The sequence below is a fragment of the Pieris rapae genome, chromosome 12, assembly GCF_905147795.1.
Source record: "Pieris rapae chromosome 12, ilPieRapa1.1, whole genome shotgun sequence".
In the NCBI taxonomy this organism is placed as follows: Eukaryota; Metazoa; Arthropoda; class Insecta; order Lepidoptera; family Pieridae; genus Pieris; species Pieris rapae.
The window spans coordinates 5067188-5089410 of NC_059520.1; the positions used below are offsets into that span (position 1 = coordinate 5067188).

The 22223-nt window shown below is 31.5% G+C and overlaps 2 protein-coding genes across 2 annotated transcripts; one reads left to right on the forward strand and one right to left on the reverse strand.

The window, feature by feature from the left end:
• The first annotated feature begins 3047 nt into the window (after positions 1-3047).
• Positions 3048-8146, forward strand: LOC111001827 (protein obstructor-E). Its single transcript, XM_022271866.2, has 6 exons — positions 3048-3178; positions 5051-5213; positions 5494-5612; positions 6513-6713; positions 7117-7312; positions 7948-8146. The coding sequence occupies exons 1-6, from the start codon at positions 3136-3138 to the stop codon at positions 8096-8098; spliced, it is 873 nt and encodes a 290-aa protein (XP_022127558.2). The 5' UTR covers positions 3048-3135; the 3' UTR covers positions 8099-8146.
• Positions 8147-10397: 2251 nt separating this feature from the next.
• On the reverse strand, positions 10398-17553 carry LOC111001831 (protein obstructor-E). The gene is made up of 5 exons (XM_022271869.2): positions 17449-17553; positions 11980-12038; positions 11640-11802; positions 11063-11257; positions 10398-10806 (listed from the first exon to the last, which is right to left on the reverse strand). Exons 1-5 carry the CDS (start codon positions 17492-17494, stop codon positions 10586-10588), a joined length of 684 nt encoding a protein of 227 aa, XP_022127561.1. The 5' UTR covers positions 17495-17553; the 3' UTR covers positions 10398-10585.
• Positions 17554-22223: the final 4670 nt, after the last annotated feature.

Sequence of the window (22223 nt, forward strand, 5' to 3'; positions counted from 1 at the left end):
GGTACGGTTTTTTTAAACTGCCATGAAATTTAAATTTAGAATTATAAGAATAATAAAATATTTTTATAACAGAGTAAGAAAAGACACTCAGACACTCATAAGCACACTTTGTTACATGATTTTTCAAAGTATCTACCACAATAATTTTTAACTAGAGAGTCATCTTTCGAATCTTTAGAAGTCATCTTTTATCGAAATAAAAAGGAGAATTGGAATGGGCAAAGATGGCGGTATGACTGGAGAGACTATGAATGGAGAGGATTTAGCATCAAAATCAGATCTGCCCTGCCAGTGTGTCCTTGTATGTTCTATGAGGAGCAGAAATGTGGACAATCTTAGCCCGACATTAAATGATTGGCGCTTTTGAAATGTGGTGCTGGAGGCTCATGTTAAGAATACCGTAGACAGCTAAACGCACTTATGCACGGGTCCTAGGGTAAAGTTGGTTTTATATTGAAACCCAGAAAACAACTGAATGCCGACAACGCATCATTTGTTTTAATGAGAACCAGAAAGTTATCTTTTAAAAATAGTTTTTAAAACAATATCGAACGGCCTTAATATCTTATGCGATATAGTGGCTTATTGGAATCTAAGTAGAACACAGTCTTTACAATGTAGATAAAATTTCATTGTTTGATTGATGAATCTGTGAACCTTTCTACCATTCATCGCCACCGATTCTATTTATAAATAGAATAATTCTTTAGCATAGCTATTAGCTATTTATATTTTGTGTATGTAGGGAAAATGGCGTATTCATAAGGGCTATGAAACTTGAAAAATTACTTCCAATTATGCTAATACATGCTGAATTGGGATGCAGATGTTGTGTTGAAAAATACATATGTACGTGGGTATCACTGAAAATGTTTAGAACTGGCCAGTTAGAAACATTGCTAATGAAAACTTTTTTGAATTTTAATTTTAGAATTCGTTGGAAACCTGTAGTGTATTAGCATAATTTTAAATATGTACATGTAGTGTATTGCATTCATTTGTCATTTGTTTATGTGAATTGGCGGCAAATCTAAAACTCTTATTACACCATAAAATGAACCCAACGCGAGGAAGTTTTGGCGCAATGATTTCTTATGTCTTTCGTTGTGGGCTTACTCAACTATTAAATCTATGTGCGACGCAAGATATAGGAAGATAAGAGAGTGACCTACCAGCAGTTACAGGTATTGGTATCAGTCAATTTAAGAAAAATTAGGCGGTAGAAAGCTTTGTTCCAGATGTATTCCCCATACTTTAACCGACGACCAGAAACACCTTCGTATGGACTGGTGCCGCCCAACGTTAGATAATTTAACGCCGGTGACTCAAAAGCTATATTTGACATCGTCACAGGTGATGAAAGCTAGATATATAGCTACGAACCTGAAACCAAAAGACAATCAGCTCAGTGGGTGTTTCCTTTCGAGGTTGCCTCATTCTTTGGTTGGAAAGATCATTTCGCGACAGTTGTGCTAGAAGATGTTGCCTGTTGTCTTGGAAAAAATTGACACCAGGACCCTGGAAGCAGGATCCTCCTTCACCACCTCAATGTTTCAGCACACTACGCAACGCACGGACTGTTGAATATTAGACTATGGAAGGTGTCAAGACAATGAGTAATTCGCTATGCAGTCCTGACCTAGCACCCTGCGTCTTTCATTTATTCCCAAGAACTAAACATAAAGTTCAAGGTATTCGCTTTACGAGCCCTGAAGATGCAGTGAAGCGTACAAAAATGCCATAGAAGAGGACCTAAGGACGCCTAAGGACGAAAGGACCCACTGCTTTTCTCAGTGGTTCCATCGAATGCGACGATGTGTAGAGAGGAACAGAGATTACTTCGAAAAAACAATCAAAGTATTGGCAACTTTCTACATTAAGCCGTTTTTCATTTCCTTAGCATTTTCAGTGTTACCTAGGTTCAGACATAGTAAATTGTTCAGGTTCCAAATATGGTATCGGGTATTTTAAATGTTGTTTTCAAAAAGAATTATCAAAAATAAATAAAAGATTTTTTTTCTATTACGTAATATTACAACCTGATATAACTATAAACCTTTACTTAAATTTACTTTTACCACAATTTAACTCTTAATGGTCGTTATATAGCAATCGATAAATATCATAAACACCTAAATCTTTTTCGGGAATCTTACTATTTATTGGTGAAAATCGTACAAATCTGTTTGGTTTACAAAGTTCATACAGAAAGATAAATGCCATCGGAGACTTCATTGTATAAAATGTAAGGATTCGTCATTGACGTAATAAGATATGGATCAATAAAAAAATGAATTAGACAGAGGCTTTTTTCTTTTGGTAAACAAGCGAAAATACAAAAACTAAGTATACATTTGAAGTTTTGTTCCTATTCTACTTTGTTGATCTTTAATGCCATGCTTTAAAATATCGAATATTCATGCATATTCATGGTATGCCTTTTAGGTATCATTGTAGGCCTTGTAGGGCAAGGCTTACTTACACCATCCTACGAGCTTACAGAGTATGGCAAGACGATAATATTAATAGGCTATTTATCGATTGCCAACATTGTTTACTCTTCAATTATAACCTGTATATATGTTTATAATATGATGCAAAAAAATAACGTATAATTTGCTTTTTGCCAGATTTGTTTACAGTGCAGAATTAACATTTGCCAATAAATATACACGCGATTTAATCCTATATTACGTTAAATCTCAATATTTTCTAAAATAACAACACAAAACCGTGAGTTGTATACAAAGAAATTACTGTGAAACATTAACAAAAATTAATAAAAAATTATGACACATTGCTCATGCATGTCGTGATTTATTAACAAGTTCAGTTGCACAAATAGCCCATTAATTAATGATGCTTAATGGATTTACTGTCATTATTAATTAACTAATTCTTTCACAGAACACGTAAATGCCATAACAGGATCCAAATGTTTCGAAGAACTCATGAGTGAGGAGTAAAGTCGTATGCTAATTTGTACAAGCGTGACAAAGACAACGAAAGAAGCAGAGCCTTTCGCTTTAATGCCAAGTAGCTAAGAACAACGGACAAAAACTATTATCGCCAGTGCGCTGTGGAGCGCAGTACGAGCGTCAGTTCCATAGAGTAAAGTGATTTAGACTACGAAAGATGGCGTTCAAGTGCAAAATCATAGTGTTGGCGTGTTTTATAGGTGAGTAGTGATAGTATTAGTATGGTTTGTCAAAACTGAACCTTGAAAGTACGAGTTATCGCCAAGTCGCGAAATGTCAAATAATCTATCGTTTAATTTAATTCAAGAATGTTGTTAAAGGTAATTGATAATAATTAAATATTAATATTTTTAAAAAAGTTTTTCTAATGTTTCAACTAAGGGAACGGGGATTTATCGTAAGCCTTAACTCTTTATTTTAAAATGAAAATGTGTGCAGTTGAAATTAATCATCAATCAATTATGACTATTAAAATAGTTTATAAAGCTAAGGTATTTAACTCCATTTTTAAACACAACCTTCTTCCACCTTTTCATTTTTCATTTGCAACCGTTTATTTAAACTAATAAAACAAATGTGTGGTGTAAGGCGAGTCCTTAATGTATACATAACATATACATCACATTGTATATACAATATATACATCACATTTTTTTACATTCGAACTTTTGTTACTTTCTAATCCGTTTATTCCATAGGTTGTATAGTCAAACTTATGTATTTAATGTATACGAGTATAAGTGTCCTAAAATGTTTTGTCCCTATAAAACGAAATAATATAATAAATCATTTATTTCCGTCTGTTCTAATAGCATTAGTACACACGGAAGGGCTGTAAGTGTAAACCTTTTTAGGTGTAGGCCTCAGATTTCTGTATCTTTTACGGATACTCATTATTGAATATTTTCATAACCCAAAAAAAATTTGATCAGTATTAACAACTGTTTAAAGTAGAAAATTTTCCCAATTGATTATGCACCAACTACACATCGGAAATATGCTAGGTGATTTCATTAGGTTTGGAAATAGCTCAGGCTTCAAGGATAAATATGAAATAAGAGTGCTAAAAGGCTGTTTGGCACTTTCGTATGTTACGCCTCGTTAGGTAATAGAGAAACGGGCGTATTGCCAAACTTTTGTACGCTTTTTTATTTAATGACATTATCAGTAACATACATAATTGATTTTTGATATCTGATTTACGTTGCGAAGGTTGCTTTTTCTTAATTAGGCCACGAATTTGACAATATTTAATTTCTATAATTCATTAAAACACAAACAGTTTTACAGCAGTTTACTGCAATGTCGCTTTTCATTATACTGTAAACACGATTTTTTGTAGCATTGTAACACGATACAAATAGAACAATGATCACTTTAGTTAAAATAATAATTATAATAGATCTAAATCTTTATGAAGAACGGGTTAACTAGTGATAACACAACCCATGGACACTCATATTGCCAAGAGCCTCGCAAGTTTGTTGCCGGCCTTTCAAGAATTGGTACGCTCTTAGGTTCTAGGTAAACAGTTTCTGTACTTTTGTAAAAGACACCACTACGACGACTTTAACCATCTCGTAAAATGTTAATTCATATCTCAAGAAATTTCTTCTATAACCTTAAAATGTTAACGGAAGTCTGCGCCTTCAAAGTGAACTGCTTAATTATTATTACTTTGTATATGTCTACAGGAAATGCATACCAGTTTTTAATTAAACTTAACATTGACATTCCATACATACAATAAGGTCATATGTGATTATTTGACACTATGTTGTAGTTGTTTCCTGAAATCTAGTTGTAATTAAAGTGTCTGTCAACGAAAAGCTGTGTCCAAGATAAAAGTAAAGGGGTGATATGGAGGAGTTTGGATACCCTGGCTTTGTCCGTAGGGGATTCCTGATGTATTTCAGTAAAAAGTGTATTTGTAGTGGGGTATATTATAAAAAACGATCGTAATAGCCTGTTTGTTATGAACGCAGTATCATTGCGTAGTAAACGCATATATCCTTATCTTATATATCCAATTGTTAGTATATGTGATAACGAAAATATAATTATGTCTTCAGCTTTAGCCTCATCACAAGGATTCAAGAACTCAAAACGGAAACAAGCTAGTCCTGCACCACCGGCCCAAGCAGTTTCAGATCCCGACACGGAGATCACCAGCTCCTGCCCTGAAGATGGTTTCTTCGCTGATGCAGAGCAGTGCGACAAATATTATCAATGCAGGTAAATCTAAAACAGCATAACAAATTAAAGTTAAACACAACACAAAACAAGATAAATTAAAAAAAAAAACCACTTAGGCTTTATTGATTTTTTAAACTTTTATCGTCTTATTATATAATCAAGGATTTTTTTAAACTGTATTTCCAACAGTACCTACAATATTGAATCTGTGCATGATATATGTCTCGTTCAAAATTTTCCTTATATTTGCCCTCAAATTTATTAAAGCAAAGCATAAATATTACGAAACCAACTTAAATATATATTTTTTTTCTTTCAGCAATGGAGAAATAACTGAGAAGCTTTGCCCAGACGGTATGGTGTTTAACGATTACAATGCTCAAGACGAGAAATGCGACCTTCCCTTCAACATCGACTGCTCCCAACGACCCAAATTGCGTAAGTATTCCAGATTTATCGTAAAAAATATTCATGTTACTTATTCGTTAATAGAAACTAATATTTGATTGAAAACTGGTTCAATTATCAACATATTATAACGTAATCATTTGTTATACACGCAAAATGATGGGACAGCTTTTTCACAAAATACATGCAATTAAACGTGTCTATCTAATTAAATGTATATACTATGTTTTAACGTACCATTGTCATGCCTTTTTTAATTATTATAATAACTACTCACTAAATACTTCAGACTAAATGCTACCCATTTACTTCAGAAGCAAATAACTTATATTTAAACCGGTCTTTAAAATCCTTAAAATCTATTTCGCATGTCAATAGAAAAACATGTCTGTTCCAATCAGAATGTTTACACGTGATTCTTCACGTGTTGGCATTTGGTCGCATCAAATTATAATTCAGTGCTAAAGGTTAACTTTGCTGAGAACAACTTTCCATTCTCAAGGGAACAACGGCCTTGGTGCGGTAGAATGTATTGATAATAGCGTTTGTAATCAAAGTTTTCACAATATTAATAATTATCTCAGATAAAGATTTTGTCACAGGATTTATTTTTAAAATCTGTATTTATATTTAATCGCTTGGATTCAAGCAGGTAGACTAAATTTTGCATTACTATTTGCCTTATTATATTCCATTACTATTATCCTTTGTTACGGATCTAAACATATCAGTGTAATTTTTTTAAGCCTTTTTTATTTAGCTTTTGTTTAAGAAATGGGCCTAGAAATAATTGTGTACACAATATTATTTAACCACTAAATAGTGGGAGGTTTTATTAGCATTAAATCTATAATTTGAGAACCTCATTATTATTAATTTATTATTCTTTAGAAATTTTAATCAATTTAAGCCTATCAACCTTATTTACAGAGACCCCAATCCCAAGTCAACATTGCGTTCGCCAGAATGGGTACTTCCCTCACGAAGAGCCCCATGAGTGCGGCAAATTTTTCTACTGCGTGGACGGCAAGTTCAACATGATCACCTGCCCAGAGGACCTCGTTTATAACGAGAAAACAGGCATCTGTACGTGGGCTGATGAGGCTAAGAAGAAGGGGTGCGGTGCGGCCGGTATGTGTTTATTTTCATTTATTTTTTCTAACATATCTATAGGAAATGTATTGGACAAGACACAATATTAAGCGTATGTTTCACAAAGTCCGCATACGTTCCAAATAAACTATTTATTACTTATTGTTATGATAAACACTTTTGTTGCGTCTCACGACTGTTACATAGTGTTATTCGTCATGAAACGCAAAGTCTCTTATTCGGAACTTTTATCTTCCGAATAATTTATGTGTTGCATAGCTATTTGGTACTTTATCCATACATTGTGAAACAGGTCCTAAATATACATAATATTGCACTGACGCGTGAGAACGTCAAATTCAAGTCAAACGAAAAGTGGATCTTTTTTAGTTGACACTCCGATCAATTAAAATTAAAATTATCATATTGTTTTTAATTACAGACATCTTCCAATTCCAATGCCCCGAAGTGAACGAAACTTTCGGCTTGACTCATCCGCGTTACGCCGACCCTGATGACTGCCAATTCTTCTACGTATGCATCAACGGTAACATCCCAAGACGCGGTGGTTGCAAACTCGGACAGGCCTTCGATGACGTCCAGAAGAAATGTGAATGGGCCAGAAAGGTCCCAGAATGGTAAGAAAAAAAAGAGTAACTACAATACTTAGTTATGTCAGATTTTTTCAGCTCCAAAAAAGTAAATTAAACTTAGGAATAGTGCTACCATCTCCGTGATTTAGGTGAATGACCGGTTCAAAAAGCCTTAATTAAAACTTATTTTTACAAAAACAATGAAACAAATGTATCTGCATGTAACATACATAATATGCATAAAAAATAAACACTTGAAAACTATGCGTTTATTATGGAACATAAGATAGACAGGTATCACTTATTCCACGTCATTAAATTTGAACCTGTAGGCATCGGCATAGAAGACAGAGGGTGTAGGCCGAGAGAAAAAGCCAGCGTAAAAACTCTCTCGGTACTTAAAAAAGCAAATCATCAAACAACACTTATTTAAAAAAAATATAGCAAATTAATTAGAAGTAGCGTAATAAAAGCTTTTATCAACTAGATAATCACTAATTTTATAGTAAGCCTTTTTACACAGCTTTCCTATAATACATTTTTTAAATGTATTAATAAGCTTTAATTCAGAGTTCTGTCAGAGAATTAAGAAATCTATCAATATACCTGAAATGTACCATTTTTAAATTGTCAGTATAACAGAGATATAATTTATGTTCATAAAATTACTTTGTTTTCAGCAAAGACTGGTACAAAGACCGTCTCACAGACGCTGAGCTTGATGCCCTAGAGAACCCACCAGTAGCAAAACCTAAGCCCTCAGGTTCACCATCTCGTCGCAAGCCCCAAAGACCTAAGCTAGGCAAACAATCAGAAAGAGTAGACGAATAATTATAGACTAAACTTTAGGTTAAGTAGAAATTAATAAATATTTTTTTTATACATGCATTTTCCTTAATCTTTCAAGTTATGTAGGTTTGGTGATAATTCCAGTACATTGGACATTGCAGGTATCAATGTTCTTGTACTAAATGGCAGCCTGCACAAAGCTTCTGATTTATAAGCGTCTCTCATTTGATTCCAGTTATCTGACCAATAAAGGTAGTTGTAGAAAACTCTCCTCCTCTCCTCTCTTTCAAAAAATTCGAAACAAAAAACCGACCAAGGCAGTTGTCTATTGCCTATTCGTCATTCGTTTACACTCTGTACTTTCACGATTTATAAATATGTACGAACTATATATTATGGAAGTCAGATTGCATATCTGACTTTAATTTTGTGTAAATGTCATGTCCAACTCATTCAAGTAAAAAAAGATATAAAAAACGTATTTAAATCATACAACCAACAGGAATTAAACCAGATATGGTGGAATTCTTCTTTTGATTTAACTTTAATTTAAAGAGTTAATATTGATTTAAGTTTGGTATGTAAATCAAACCGTGATTCTTGTTGTATCAAATTATTTCAGTATAATGAGTATTTTTATTATTTTCTTATTTAGCCAAGTCCACCTTTTAAGGATCGTCATGCTCGCTTAAATGTTATTGCTTGTGCGTCCATGCGTCGGGGTATCCCTCTCCCTAAAATATAGTGAGGAGGCCGATGGCTGTCCATGCGTCGTACTCATGATCAGGTGCTACTTGTGGCGACTGGTCGTACTTGATTCGTGTATGCGGTAATGTTAGTTGTTTCGACTATGTATTTGCGTGCTCTTATTTCACCATGCCTCCTGCTGATAGAGGACAACTCTTTGCTTTTAATTTATTTTATGATTTTTATTACTTAAGATGTCATATTAAACCTGGTATAATGGTTGCAGCTTCGTTATAGAACGTTGTGTAAAAGAAAATTGCGATTAGCGATTAAAAAGAGTGGCGGAGAGTTTATTGCCAGTACTTCTCTTCCGGTGTGCCCTTGATTTGCGAACTGGTAGAAATGTAAAAATATAAGCATTCAATGTATTGGGTGGCACAATAGAACGTGCATTTATTAAGTATAGGTTAAAAAAATAAATACAAAAGGTTTCGTTGAATTAAAATATAGGATTATTAGGATGATTTAATAATAGCCATAAGTCGCTTGAATTCACCAACAAGCCTGAAAAACTTACCTAGACGTGAAAAAGTAAGGTAAGTAACGAAGAGATTGTTCTGTAAGTGATGTCACTTGTGAGTTGAAATCACGAATTATCATATCCAGGGCAGTAAACAGTGCTTGTGCACGATGCTGAATTTTTTTGGTCTTGTCTTGTCTTTTTTTGGTTTGAAGAAAACACTGTGAGGAAACCGGAATGTTTTAGTGTTTTCTTTGTTACAAATAACATCCGTAATTCGAATATATTATTTTTAAGTTGAGGAGCGCATAGTTAATTCTCTAAAGTAATACTGCTCAATCAATCAATGTACACTTATGATCGTCAAAAAACAAATATAATACTGAGTAGAATTACTGATGTTATCTTCGATAGTCGCTATTAAAGGACGTCCCTCACGCGAATCATAATTGAGATTGTTATGTCCACACTTAAACTCATTAAACCAACTGTAAGTAGTGGCCTCAGATAGGGCTTCATTAAGAAATGCTAATCGCAGCCTATCATAGCTAGGATGTTGAGTAAGCCCACAACAAAGGTCATCTTTAAAGAAGAGTTTTAGATTTGCCGGCAATTCACAAAAACAAATGACAAATGAATGCAATATACTCCATTAGGTTAACAAAGAGTTCTAAAATTGAAATTCATAAAAGTTTTTATTAGCAATACTTCTAACTGGTCAGTTCTAAATATTTTCAGTGTTATTCCACGTATGGGAATAAGTCGCGTCCAGAGTTAGCAATTTCTAGACTGAATGTGTGGCGAATAAAACTTTGGTCCCTATTATCTACATTAGAATGAAGGTGAATATGAAATTGTTGTCCTATGGAAAATAAACAAAGTTATAAGTTTATATTTTATTTTTCATATATAAATCTATTTACATTTTTTTTACTATATTACCTTTATTTACATAAATCTTCTTGATATATATACAGAGGAGGATAATGGTATATGATTTTAAACTATGGTAACTATCATCACTCAAAAATGGATTTCAGTATTATGCATATTAAATATGACCAATAAATTATTTGGTGGAAACAATTTTCCTATACTTTAATAATATCATTAAATTTCAGTTATATAAAAACAATATATCGTAAATTGTACTTCGTGGTTCAACAATTAAGTGTATGTACTGCTTAAAACAAGGATTCAATAGACTTTTATTAAAGTGATGCCTGTGATAATAAATTAGCAATTTTGATAGATCACTTTATAATAACAGATTAGTGGTAACTGGTAGGAATGTTTCATGAAACTAATACTTTATAATATTTTTACGCGTGACCACAATGAGGAACCAATTCAGGGTCTTCGCATGTCAGGTTCTGGTCGTCAAAGACCTTGCCTTCCTCACAGGTGATGAGACGTGGGTTTCCTTCAACACAAGTGATAAGTCTGTGGCAGTCACCAGGTACGGGGAACCGAGGGAATGGCCAGAATTTTGCTGACTGTGTGTTCGCTGGTACTTTCGTTGGGCACTTGAAACCTACGACCGCTGAAAAAATAAATTTTAACGTGAATATTGACTAAAAATCCTTCTTTTAATTTAAAAATCTACAATTTGTAATCTATATTCTGTTATATTATATTCGTTTAGAAAAAAAATATTCGTTCTCTTTTCTAACTCGTTTTTTTATTGTGAATTGGCAAAAATGCATATAAAAAAATTACTTCATAATAATAGCCATTATGTAATCTAAAGTTTTAATTATCTCGATATTATTAGCCAACTATATTTTAGAGATTTTTACCTTCAGGGTTACAGAAAGGCTGTAGAAGATCTGGCCAGTTGCAGCCATGGATCCTCTCATCATAAACGAGACCGGGCGTGCAGGGCTCTTGTTGAGGGATTCCAAAGGCACATTTGACGTAGCTGGTGGAACATTCCGCGCTGTCTGGGTAAATTCCGAACTGGTACTCGCATCCGGGAGTTGAATAGGGGGTCACTAAAAATTCATTATTGCCATTATATGAAATGAGTTAAGTAATACTTAAAACTTAAACAAGATAATATTTCGTTTAGGAACAACAGTGTGTATGTTAGGTGAAAGTTAAATCCTATAAATAATAATATCATTGAATTATCAAGTTTGTTGACACACTATACGTCTAATATAAACAGTTATTTAAAAGTATAATTAAAAAAAACCATTTTATTACTACCGGGACATAGCAAAGTGAACCGGTGGCTCATACAAACCGTTTCTGCAGCCAGCCATTAGCCGCATATCCTTGTAACCTTTTGCTGACTTACAAACGATTTAATTCTTAGAAGTAACTGTTAACAAAAAACGTAATAAAGTAATATAGATTTTTCGATGTACTTACAATCGGCTTTCCTTTCACCACAGTCAACAGCCCAGTTGTAGTTGCAGTGGTTGTGCACAGCTCCTTTACCATCGAATAATAAACCATTCTCACAGGTTTCCACTGTTAATGTACCGTTGACACAGAGGAAAAACTGATCGCATAGCTCAGGATGCGCGTACGCCTGGAAATTTGAAACCAATTTTGTATTACGTTGCTATTACTATGGCATATGGCAATTTGCATAGCACTCTCATATGTAAATAAAACGTTCCAAATTTGAATTAAGTGCATATCTTTGAAGTGTATGATCATTATATTCTGTCAGCACTTTTTACTTAACAATCAATAAAACATGTACCTGAACTCCGTATTGTTCTGGGCAAGCTGGTGCATGTTGCAACAGTATTCCAGCGTTTGCTGAAAACATAATTATATTAATTATTATATTTTATGTAAAGTATTCGACGTACGTAAGTAAAGTCCTTAATCCTAATATTTTTTTTACTTTATATTATGTTTTCTTACTGTACTGAGATTTCGATGAGATTTGCTATTCGAGAATTTACTTGTTAAAAATAATATAACTAACATTTTAAAAGCCTTAATACCTAAATCACGTTAATTAAGCCAGTAATACCGCTGTCAATTATAAATCAGGGCTAAACAAGACGAGTAACTTTCATGATAATGAACGAAATTATACGAGGAGGTGAAGCGTGGCTTTGCGCAACGTGAGGTCGAGCCACTGCTAGAACACTTGTGTTTGATTGATTGAGTAACATAGAATTATCTAAGCTTATAAAATATGTTTGCTTGTGATAAGCATTGTACCGGTGAGCCTTTCATCCTTTGAAAGCTTGCTTGATTGTCTTGTAGAGGATTTAATATTTTCATAGTGATATCTTTTCCTAAATTACTAGGACAAAATCCAAAAAGTGATGCTATGTGGGATATACAAGATTCTGTTATTTTGTAGTAAATATCCAACCTGGGCTTTGGATAAATTATTAACATTAATAGTGTGTTTTACTTCCCTTTCTAATCTATTTGTCTATACTCTCACGCTTCTTTACCAAAGGGATAGGCAGAGACCACGGATCTCAACTTTCCTAAGGTTCTGATACTTTTTATTATATACAAATATCGTGGACCTCATTAATTTTACAAGATTTTTAGGTTATAAATGAATTATATTTGATATTATAGTCATTGCGACAGTAAAAACCTTGTATCTGATTGATTTCCGCGACCTTGCTTTACTTACTAAATACTATAACGTATTGATTGTCGTCAGGCATGAGTGAAATGATAAAATGCTGCATACTACAATAGTCTAATTTAAGTGTAACATTTACTAGAATTTAAAATAATACGCAATAATTTAAAAATATTGTTTATGTTATTATTTTATATTCAATAAAGGGAATATCATTAATACGTTAACCACTCTAAATAAATAAATAATAATTATTAAAAAAACTAAATAAAATTGACAAAAATGAATGCTATGTCGAAATGCCAACCCTATGCCAAGTTAGCAAGAGTATTATCCACCTACGATAATCAGACTTCCAGCGCGGGAATTCAGAAACCAAATTTTTGTACAAAGAGGTTTTGTAATATATGCCTTTTATCAACTTGTTCTGATTTTATAATAGTTTTTAATAATAATCAACTTGCAGCATTTTACTGGCATTACATTTTACATGTAAGCGAAAGTCGAACGGGCGAGTGGTCAGCCTTGAGTCAAGCGACACCGCGTGTACAGATAATGTTCTGGATTAGATCAATATACAATACAATACACTCATAAGATTATAAAATCTATTATTAAATTTAGAGATCATCAAGGAATATTAATTGTAATTAAAATTTACAAGAAACATATAACAAATATATAAGAACCATAAGCAGAGTTGTAGCTTCCTAGTATAGAAATTTAATCTTATCTTTATTAGGATACACGGAATTGGATAACTCAAGGGTTGTTATATAACTGGAAAGTTCTTCGTCTCACGTTATTTACGTAATGTACAAGAGATTTAGACTTCACAAAACTAGGTAAGATTACCTATGAAAACCTTTTCAATAAATCAAAAGTAACAATTTCTTTTGTATCCTATGATATGCGTTCTTTTTACATACATATTTCCTTAAAGATGGAGAGGAAAAATAATCTTTGTACTATGCGAATACCAATATTATTTTCGTACTCCCGTTCAATTTGAATTTCTCGAAACTATTATTGTTAACCAATAAGTCTGTTAAGCAAAATAGGTTAAGGTAATAATTTACAAGACCATACTTCAAACCATAGATATCTATACCAAAAAAGTATCAAGAAGTATTTTATTTAAAGCAGGTTCTACAACAGCAAAACTCCTCAATTATCTTTTTATAAACTTGGGTTAGGCGACAGTAATTTCTTTCATTTTATAAATGAAAGAAAAAAAATAAAATCCAAACATTTATAAAATAGTGAAAATAAGTCTTGATAGGATATAATGATCGTTATCTTAAATATATCTCAACGGCTAATGATGAAGCGGAAATATAAGTTTATTACGTAATTTTATTTGCTATTCTAGTCAGAGAGGGAAGTGAAATTTTACTGTTTGCAGTAACGTTAACCTCTCTGCGCATCTTCAATCTACAGATCTAACAGAACTAATGCCATAGTATTTTAGGCCAATTTATAACAAATAGCCAATTATTTTGTATAAGATATGTAACGTTAAGAAGACATTACACTGCCCATATATAATTTTCTCGAACATATAAATGTTTTTGTATTTTTCTATTAAACTCGTGAGAAATGTTTATTGAAAATGAGAACTTTGTTATCAATCAATAAACATGTTCATTCTCAGCGTATTACGTATAAAAATTAGATGTGTAAAATCAAACAACTTTCGCCTCATCGCGTAACAAATATCTCTGGAGACCACACTAATAGGCTATTGTCTGGATTATGTAATGATGTGTGACCAGCAACACACCTGTAATACAACTTCATGTGATAATAGTGTATATCGTTTAAATAATGAAGTGGATACATTTATATAAGTATATTATAGATCATTTGTCTCAGGACAATAAACTGTTTTGTAATGATGATGAATTATGTAAAGAAATTAAAAATATTAAGATGGGTTACGTAAGTTTAGTAAATGGTTAAATGATCTAGTTAAATAACTTTTAAAATGAGAATAGTTCACATAATTATTTAATTTTTTTCATAGATTATTTGAATAAATTCAGTACTGGAAAAGATATCCGCTTGAGGAGACAATTACCTATTACGTATAATGCGTGCTCACGACAATGCGCGCGTTGAACTCTTTTGTGTGAGTGATATTATCTTTCGAATTAACGCACCGTTCATATATCAATGTTGTAATGCAACAATTAATATTTAAATGTAATTATCTTAATTTATTATAAATCTATAAAGATTCTCTTTGTATATTATAAATTTACATTTATAATGTAACTGTAAATGTACATGTTTTTCTCGCATTATAAATTATTATATTAGATATTACATATTTTGGAAATACAAGGTAGTATTTCCATACTACAAAATTTTTACTTTATTATACCAAACGTTTATTATTTTTTTATCAATGAATGTTTATTAAAAGAAGTTTACATTTTTAAAAATCTTTGGTGAAATTATTTCATTTTAAGGTTTGTTTTGGTAATTATATTTTTAAACATAGAGAAACAATTACACTGACTGATTTATCATTAGATGTGTTTAGAATAGTGTAAAAACTCAGTTTTAAATAGACGATCATAAATTATTGTCGATATGAATTAAATATGTTTAAACATAAAAAATAAAAGTGCATTTATTTAGCATGTTCAATGGCTACATGATGTCTCGTTATTAACATTTTTAGCTTTGATTTCTTAATTATTTCATATTGTAAGGTCATGTAATTCTTATATATATAAATTTTTATATTACCTAAGCAACGTAACTCTTTATAATTAACCTTTATATGAATGAAAAGTTTCGAATTAAATGGGAGTGAAAGTGACAACAATTACGAATATGTCTCAAACATAATCAAAGGTTACAGTGTATTTCTGTTTCTTATTATAGTTTCGTAATTATGTTGTTTTATTGGGGAAATAAGAACTTTAGTTCAAAACATTTTTTTTAAATATCTTTTACTTTTACGATGAGAATTTAAATAGGTACCTACTAAATTTTTTACACCTTGTTAAATAAATCAATCAGAAAATTCTGGTAACGATAATAATAAAACATATTTGGAAACATATCATAGACTTGTTTGACTGCCAAATGGTTCTCTGAATGATACTAAGAATCATTACATATAACCAAAAATAGAGCTTGCAGTTTCTATAATTTGTAGGTTGTATCATAAATAGTTTTTATACTTAGTGTTTGGTACATGTTCAGAGCCTTGAGTTTTAAACAAACGTTCCGGTCCTTTCCAATCGTGTTGTGCAATACTTAAACAAAATTAACTCCAGTTTTAATTAAACCACTTATGATCAAATGATATTAATAATTTATCTTAAGCAAAAAGTAATAGCATACTGGTTCCATTTTCTATTAAATGTTGTTGAAGTAATTTAATAATATAGTTATGGTTAACGGTTTTGTAAAGCAATTTAAGTTTGGTCTTATTCGTCTGACCGGAACTATTAAAACGCATTATGTATTTGACAATTTAAACCGAATTAAATAAGTACAATAGTTTCGTTATTATTTAACTATAACACTTAGCCCTAAGTTCTGTTAGTATTGCGAAGTTAAAGTTATCGAAATATGTATATCGCAGGTCCTTTCTAATAGTTTAGTTCTTAGGCAACTGTTTTAAATTCCGGAATGTTGCTTTACATTTTGAAATAACACCTTCAGCTGTTATCACGCCTATTTAAAATATGAAGTATGAATATTGTTGGTCTAAGCCGTTGCGTTATGAAAAATTCTAAGGTAATCATAATTTATAATCATGCTGAAATAAAAGATAATTGGCCAACATTGTTCAGAGGTTTATTAATATTATATAGACAGCTCCATGTTAACGAAATATATTTCTGAAAATTAAATATTTAAAGTGTCTTATGCAAAGCGCATAAAGCAAATCCAATATTAAGTTGTTAAACGGAAAGTAATATGTTAATTCATACATCATAGAATTGATTGCGAATAGGCAATTGAATTAATTCATTCTTATTGAATACTAGCAGATGCGATATTTACCTCGTTATAACTACCTGTTGTAAATATACAATTATCTCTTTCATGACGTAATTTTCTCACCTTAATAACAAGTGTTACTTAATTTGTAATGAATGAAAACTTGCTCTTTAACACGTTATGATTTAATAAGTTTATGTTAATATAAAAAATACCTTTTAGTACCTTTTTACCTACCTAGTTTTACCTAGTAAAAATGCCATTCTAACAGATTAAAATCACGCAGCTTGTATATAAAAATCAATATACGTAACCTGTTACTGACATAATAAATTGTCAAATCTTAAAAGGTCACTGGATTTTAATGTAAAACAAGTTTGTAATTTGAATATGTTTTTATATGTTTATTGAATTTCAATCGTTTATGGACATAAATAGTTCATCTTTATAACATAGGTGTGATTCAAAATTAGAACACACTGACAAAGTGACTCAAAATAATAAACTTGCCCTAAATACTTTTTTAACACGATTTGATCATTTATAATTGGTTTTACATTGGGTTAACTATTCAAAATGTATATTGATAAGTTATTCAAATAAAATATTTTGGAAGTATACCTTAATGCAAACATGTATGCTTACCCACGGCAATGCAAGCGGCGAAGGCGTATGCACAAAAAATCCTCATGTTGATGTTTGACGTCCGCGCGTTACCTCAGCCCGACAGTACTGCGTGAACACTCAAACTATCGCTGCTACCACCCTCCTACATCTATAGTCCATGCATTTTATCAGTGATTTATTTAACTTTATCAAAGAAACAAAATTTTAGTATGATTTTTTTTTATAATCATATACTGACTATATTATTTAGTTTTGGAAATTATTAAGGTATTATTTGTATGTATTGTAATGTATTATATGTATTCAGAATTCTAATTGCAATAACAATATATAACTGTATAACATAACTGTATAACATGTAGTTGTAAAAACTTATGTCTTGCCTGACATTGAATTTACTTACTCAGCCTATGTATATAAGGTTGAGGTAGTAAAAAGCCAAGTTTTTGTACTGTAACATAATAAAAATCTGTTCAAAACTTGTAACTAATTCAGTAACAGCTGATGTTATTATGTTACATAGTTGCTCACATTTATTTGGATCACAAAAACAACAAATGCTTACTAGACTTGTTAGTTTTCCAATTAATTTTTTTTAGACAACATACGTATTATTTTTTACGATGAGACAGATTATTAACGTATATAATAATACTAGTAGTATTTTTTAACCATTGAATATTAAAGCAGACACATTCGTGCTGATGTAAAAAATGTTCCTGAGTTTGATTGTTTACTATAAAAATGATAACACCGTAACAAACGCGGTGCTAATAATTTAACTTAGTAAATTTAAAATTACGTGGACTGTACATAGGGACATGTCACATTCAGTCCGAGTCACTTATTACGAAAACGGGCATATACCTTGCGGCGTGCTTTGTGTGATAAATCTTATAAAAAAGATATTGTATCTAATTTATTGGAATTTTTTACACATGGCCTAGCATATTAATTAATTCTTCGAAAGGAGCCAGAAAAAATCCCCAAATAGGCACTAGAATTCCCAAAGAAAAAGGAGACATGGCCCTTTATAAGCCTGAGAACGACCAGTTGTGTCGAGGCACGATCTATTCGGTTGACGTGGTCTGCAGTAAAGATCTGCTAATGGATTAAGAAATAATGCGATGTGAAGCAATGTGGACGCCTTCTGCTCCATCTAGGGGATAATGTAAAATAACTCAAGTTATAATAATTAATAGGTAATAGGCCATCTAAAAGGTCTTACCTATACACTTAGATACCTTAAACTATAGGTGGATAATATTACGATGCTCAGATTAGAAGAAGTAAGTTTGTACTGTGGGAAACTAAATCCTTAAAGATTTTCGTTTCCGGGGAAGACAGAATTCATATGTTTTATCAGTAAATGGTTGTTGGTTGTAAATCGTTGAAACACACTTGCTTTTGTTTGAAAACGTATTTTCCCAACAAAAGAGACCAATCTTATACACATTCATAATTGCAACTTGATATAAATAAAACTGCTGTATTAAGTGTATGTCGGCGCGAAGCGCCTGTAAATAACGAATCCAGATTTATTAAAGCTGTCATTAAATTATTGAAGATAATGACGTCAGTAATACTGGTGTCATAGATTAGTTTGTTGGCATCTGCCATTTAATTTCGACATTAGAGTCTACACTTTAAAGGCTTCTGCGTGGTTCGACCGCTCAATCGAACTGAGGCTCGCACCAATCAGTTCCTGTATTTATAACAACCCGCATTTGTAATAAACAAGCTTCGTAACATTTCGGGTACTCGTTCCACGACCGAACCCGAATAGACCACAGAGTCAAACAGAGTCATAAGAACGAGTGTCAAAGATAACTTTAATATTTATTGTTATCTAGTCTCCAATATTTAAAATTATGATAAATAACTTTCCATAATAATAATTATGACTATGGAGTCAGAATTATTATCGATCATTGAATAGTGATTAATTATAAGATCTAACAACATTGACAAGTTAAATGAACTAGTCATATTAACGGTTTTAAAGAGATTTGACTTCGATGTCATTAAATGATAATGACAGTGGCAGCTGACACTAACACGCCATTGCTGTAACATAAATAATAAAGAATATAAAATTACTACAGACTATCATAAAATATGAATCCCAAACATTATTAATATTTTTCGTAACAATATATAAATTTGCGCCGATATGTACATATTATACTGACCTTAGCAATTCTAGTTGTGTTATTTCCTCTATTGCTAAAAAAAGTTTCTAAGACTATCTGTCTAAAAATTTACCGTGTATATATAATAAAAAGGGAAATATTATGTATTATATATGTAATTTTTTTGTTATAAATTACGTCGATCTGTAAGACAGGATAAGTAAGCAATACTCCATGAGGGCTGCAATCTACCTTTTTAGTATGTCCTAGTAAATTGGTATGATAGGATGTATAAGAACTAACCTATATTTTAATAAGGTATTATTATACAATTTTATTATTGATTGGTGAAGAGTTCCAAAATTTTTGTGTTCTTTGGTGTAATGAGAATGTAACTGTATATAATTAATTTATTAGAAAAGCTTTTATGTATGGTGTAATGTTTAATCCTATATTATACAATAGGCCCAAACAGCTGTAATCATGTCTGACAAATCGAACCAGTCAGTTACACAACTGTTACAAATATCCATAATTGGACTACTCTTATGATAGTATGACCTGATCGTAATCGAGTTAAGGATTTGTAATAAATATTGGCTAATTGTTCTCATATAATGAACACTTTCATTGACTTTCATTTACTAAACTGATTAATAATTATGTCGTAAAGCAATGGTATTTTAATAATTCGCCTGAACACACCAGTGAATTTGTGTTAAATAAAAATGCCCTATTGAATAACACAGGCGTCATAATTTCCAACAAATTGTTTCGTTAAAACTATTGCTTGGGTAAGTTTAAGATATCAAGGGTATAAATGAAAAAATATATACTAACACACTCGTTCTATAATACATCATAATATATGATGTTTTCATGTTCTTTATATAAAAAGATAAATTATATTCAATAGTTACTAAATCTTGTTTAGTATTGATAATCACAGTACTCGGTAGAAAAAAAGGAAATCAGCTCTACAACCTCTAGGCTCGGCCTCAGATTTCTGGATCTATTTCATGGTCATTTTTAAATCTAATAGGCAAGTTCTCAGTTTCCTCACGATGTTGTCCTTCACCGTTCGAGGTAATGTTAATACGCACATAGAAAGAAGACCTCAAATACCTTCTCTTAGTTTAAGAATTCCATATTAAATTTTCTTGTGCATTTCTTTTTCGAAAACCATGATTCATTTCATTTCGGGTAAATGTTTGAATTGTATATCTTGGTTTCACGATACTGGGCTGAACCTAGTCTGGGTAGACGATTACGGCAGATGTCGATTGTCTGCAACTGCAAACCATGATGAATAAACTAGCTGCTCCAAAACAACGCTAGACCAAACGCTGCACAACAAACTGCTACCAAATTATAGGAGCTTAAATTGGAATGTCTAAGACACCTTACACCCTAGATCTTGCTCCAACATATTAAATTTTTTATTTATTTGGATATTTTCTTAAAAGGTTAAAAAAATTAACTCTGAGCCTAATTCGATCCGGATGAAATCCGACTGTGTTTCTTTGTAAAGGATGAAAAACCAATAAAATCCCAAAAGTGATAGCAATATATAATAATAGCGTACTTTGATTAATTAAATATATTCTACTTAAAAAATCTACTTTTCGTTTCTCCTATTCAAATGCCTAATATGTTAGTACGTTTAAATAATGAAATAAGTTATATACGAATATTTCAAATAGTAATAACTATTGTTGCATTTTATCACTACTCCTCAAAACCCAGGTGTCGTTTTAAATATTCTTGATCACATAAGTATATTATGTCTAGCTCTTGATTGGAAAATCGGTGAAACGAGGTGCTTATAAACTTCACAGTTTCGTCTATTTTTTTCGTAATACGAATCAAAGTAGGTATACTTAATTTTATTCTAATAATTCTTTTTCAACGAATAAAAGCATGATTTGCGAAAACCAAATAAAACAATATTTTGCTACAAAGCATCGTTTAATATCTCGTATCAAATTAATATAGTATGTTACGATATTATTTACAAAACCTACGTTTTTTAAGTTACATTAATTGCATGTTTACGCACATTAACCTCTAAAGGAAGTGTTTTAATTTCTAATGAACATAGTTGTAATATTTGTGATTATTAGAAACATTGCTTTTCATTTTCAAGGCTTGTTTATCTATGTACTCATAAGTAAGTATTAAAATAATGTGTGTTTTATTCAAATACGTATTTCTAAAGTGTTCTGTAATAATATAATTAGTCATTTATTTTTTTAAGTCTCAGAACCCCTCGTGAAAATATATCCTTTGGTAAGTTAATGAATAAAAAGGATTAATTGGATTTTTGGTGATATTATGTTGCCTTTTTGACTACAACCATTTTATTTCCGTTTTCAAGATTTATTGTGGTTGTTGAATCAAGTAGTATTGTATAATATTCCACTGTGCTTGCGATGTCTTTATCACCCCACCTTTGATATATTTTAATGGTTCTTGCTAACGGGCGAAGTTTTCTACGGCGATTTTGTTAGTCATTTACAATTTCATTTTTTATTAAAACCTAAGTGGTAATTCTATATATAATATATATGTAGAATGACTACTTAAACTGTATATTTTTCTCTGAAACATTTACGTTGCATTTTGTTGTGCCAATTATGGTATAAAGATAGATATTTAGAT

What these genes read in the sequence shown, in the direction of transcription:
- LOC111001827 (XM_022271866.2), top strand. Translation starts at nt 3,136, where the DNA reads ATGGCGTTCAAGTGCAAAATCATAGTGTTGGCGTGTTTTATAG. An exon ending in GACAAATATTATCAATGCAG is followed by an intron (nt 5,214 to 5,493) that starts GTAAATCTAAAA and finishes TTTTTCTTTCAG; the next exon opens with CAATGGAGAAATAACTGAGA. An exon ending in GAAGGGGTGCGGTGCGGCCG is followed by an intron (nt 6,714 to 7,116) that starts GTATGTGTTTAT and finishes TTTTAATTACAG; the next exon opens with ACATCTTCCAATTCCAATGC.
- LOC111001831 (XM_022271869.2), bottom strand. Translation starts at nt 17,494, where the DNA reads ATGAGGATTTTTTGTGCATACGCCTTCGCCGCTTGCATTGCCGTGG. An exon ending in CAGAACAATACGGAGTTCAG is followed by an intron (nt 11,803 to 11,979) that starts GTACATGTTTTA and finishes TCAAATTTCCAG; the next exon opens with GCGTACGCGCATCCTGAGCT. An exon ending in TGGTGAAAGGAAAGCCGATT is followed by an intron (nt 11,258 to 11,639) that starts GTAAGTACATCG and finishes ATGAATTTTTAG; the next exon opens with TGACCCCCTATTCAACTCCC.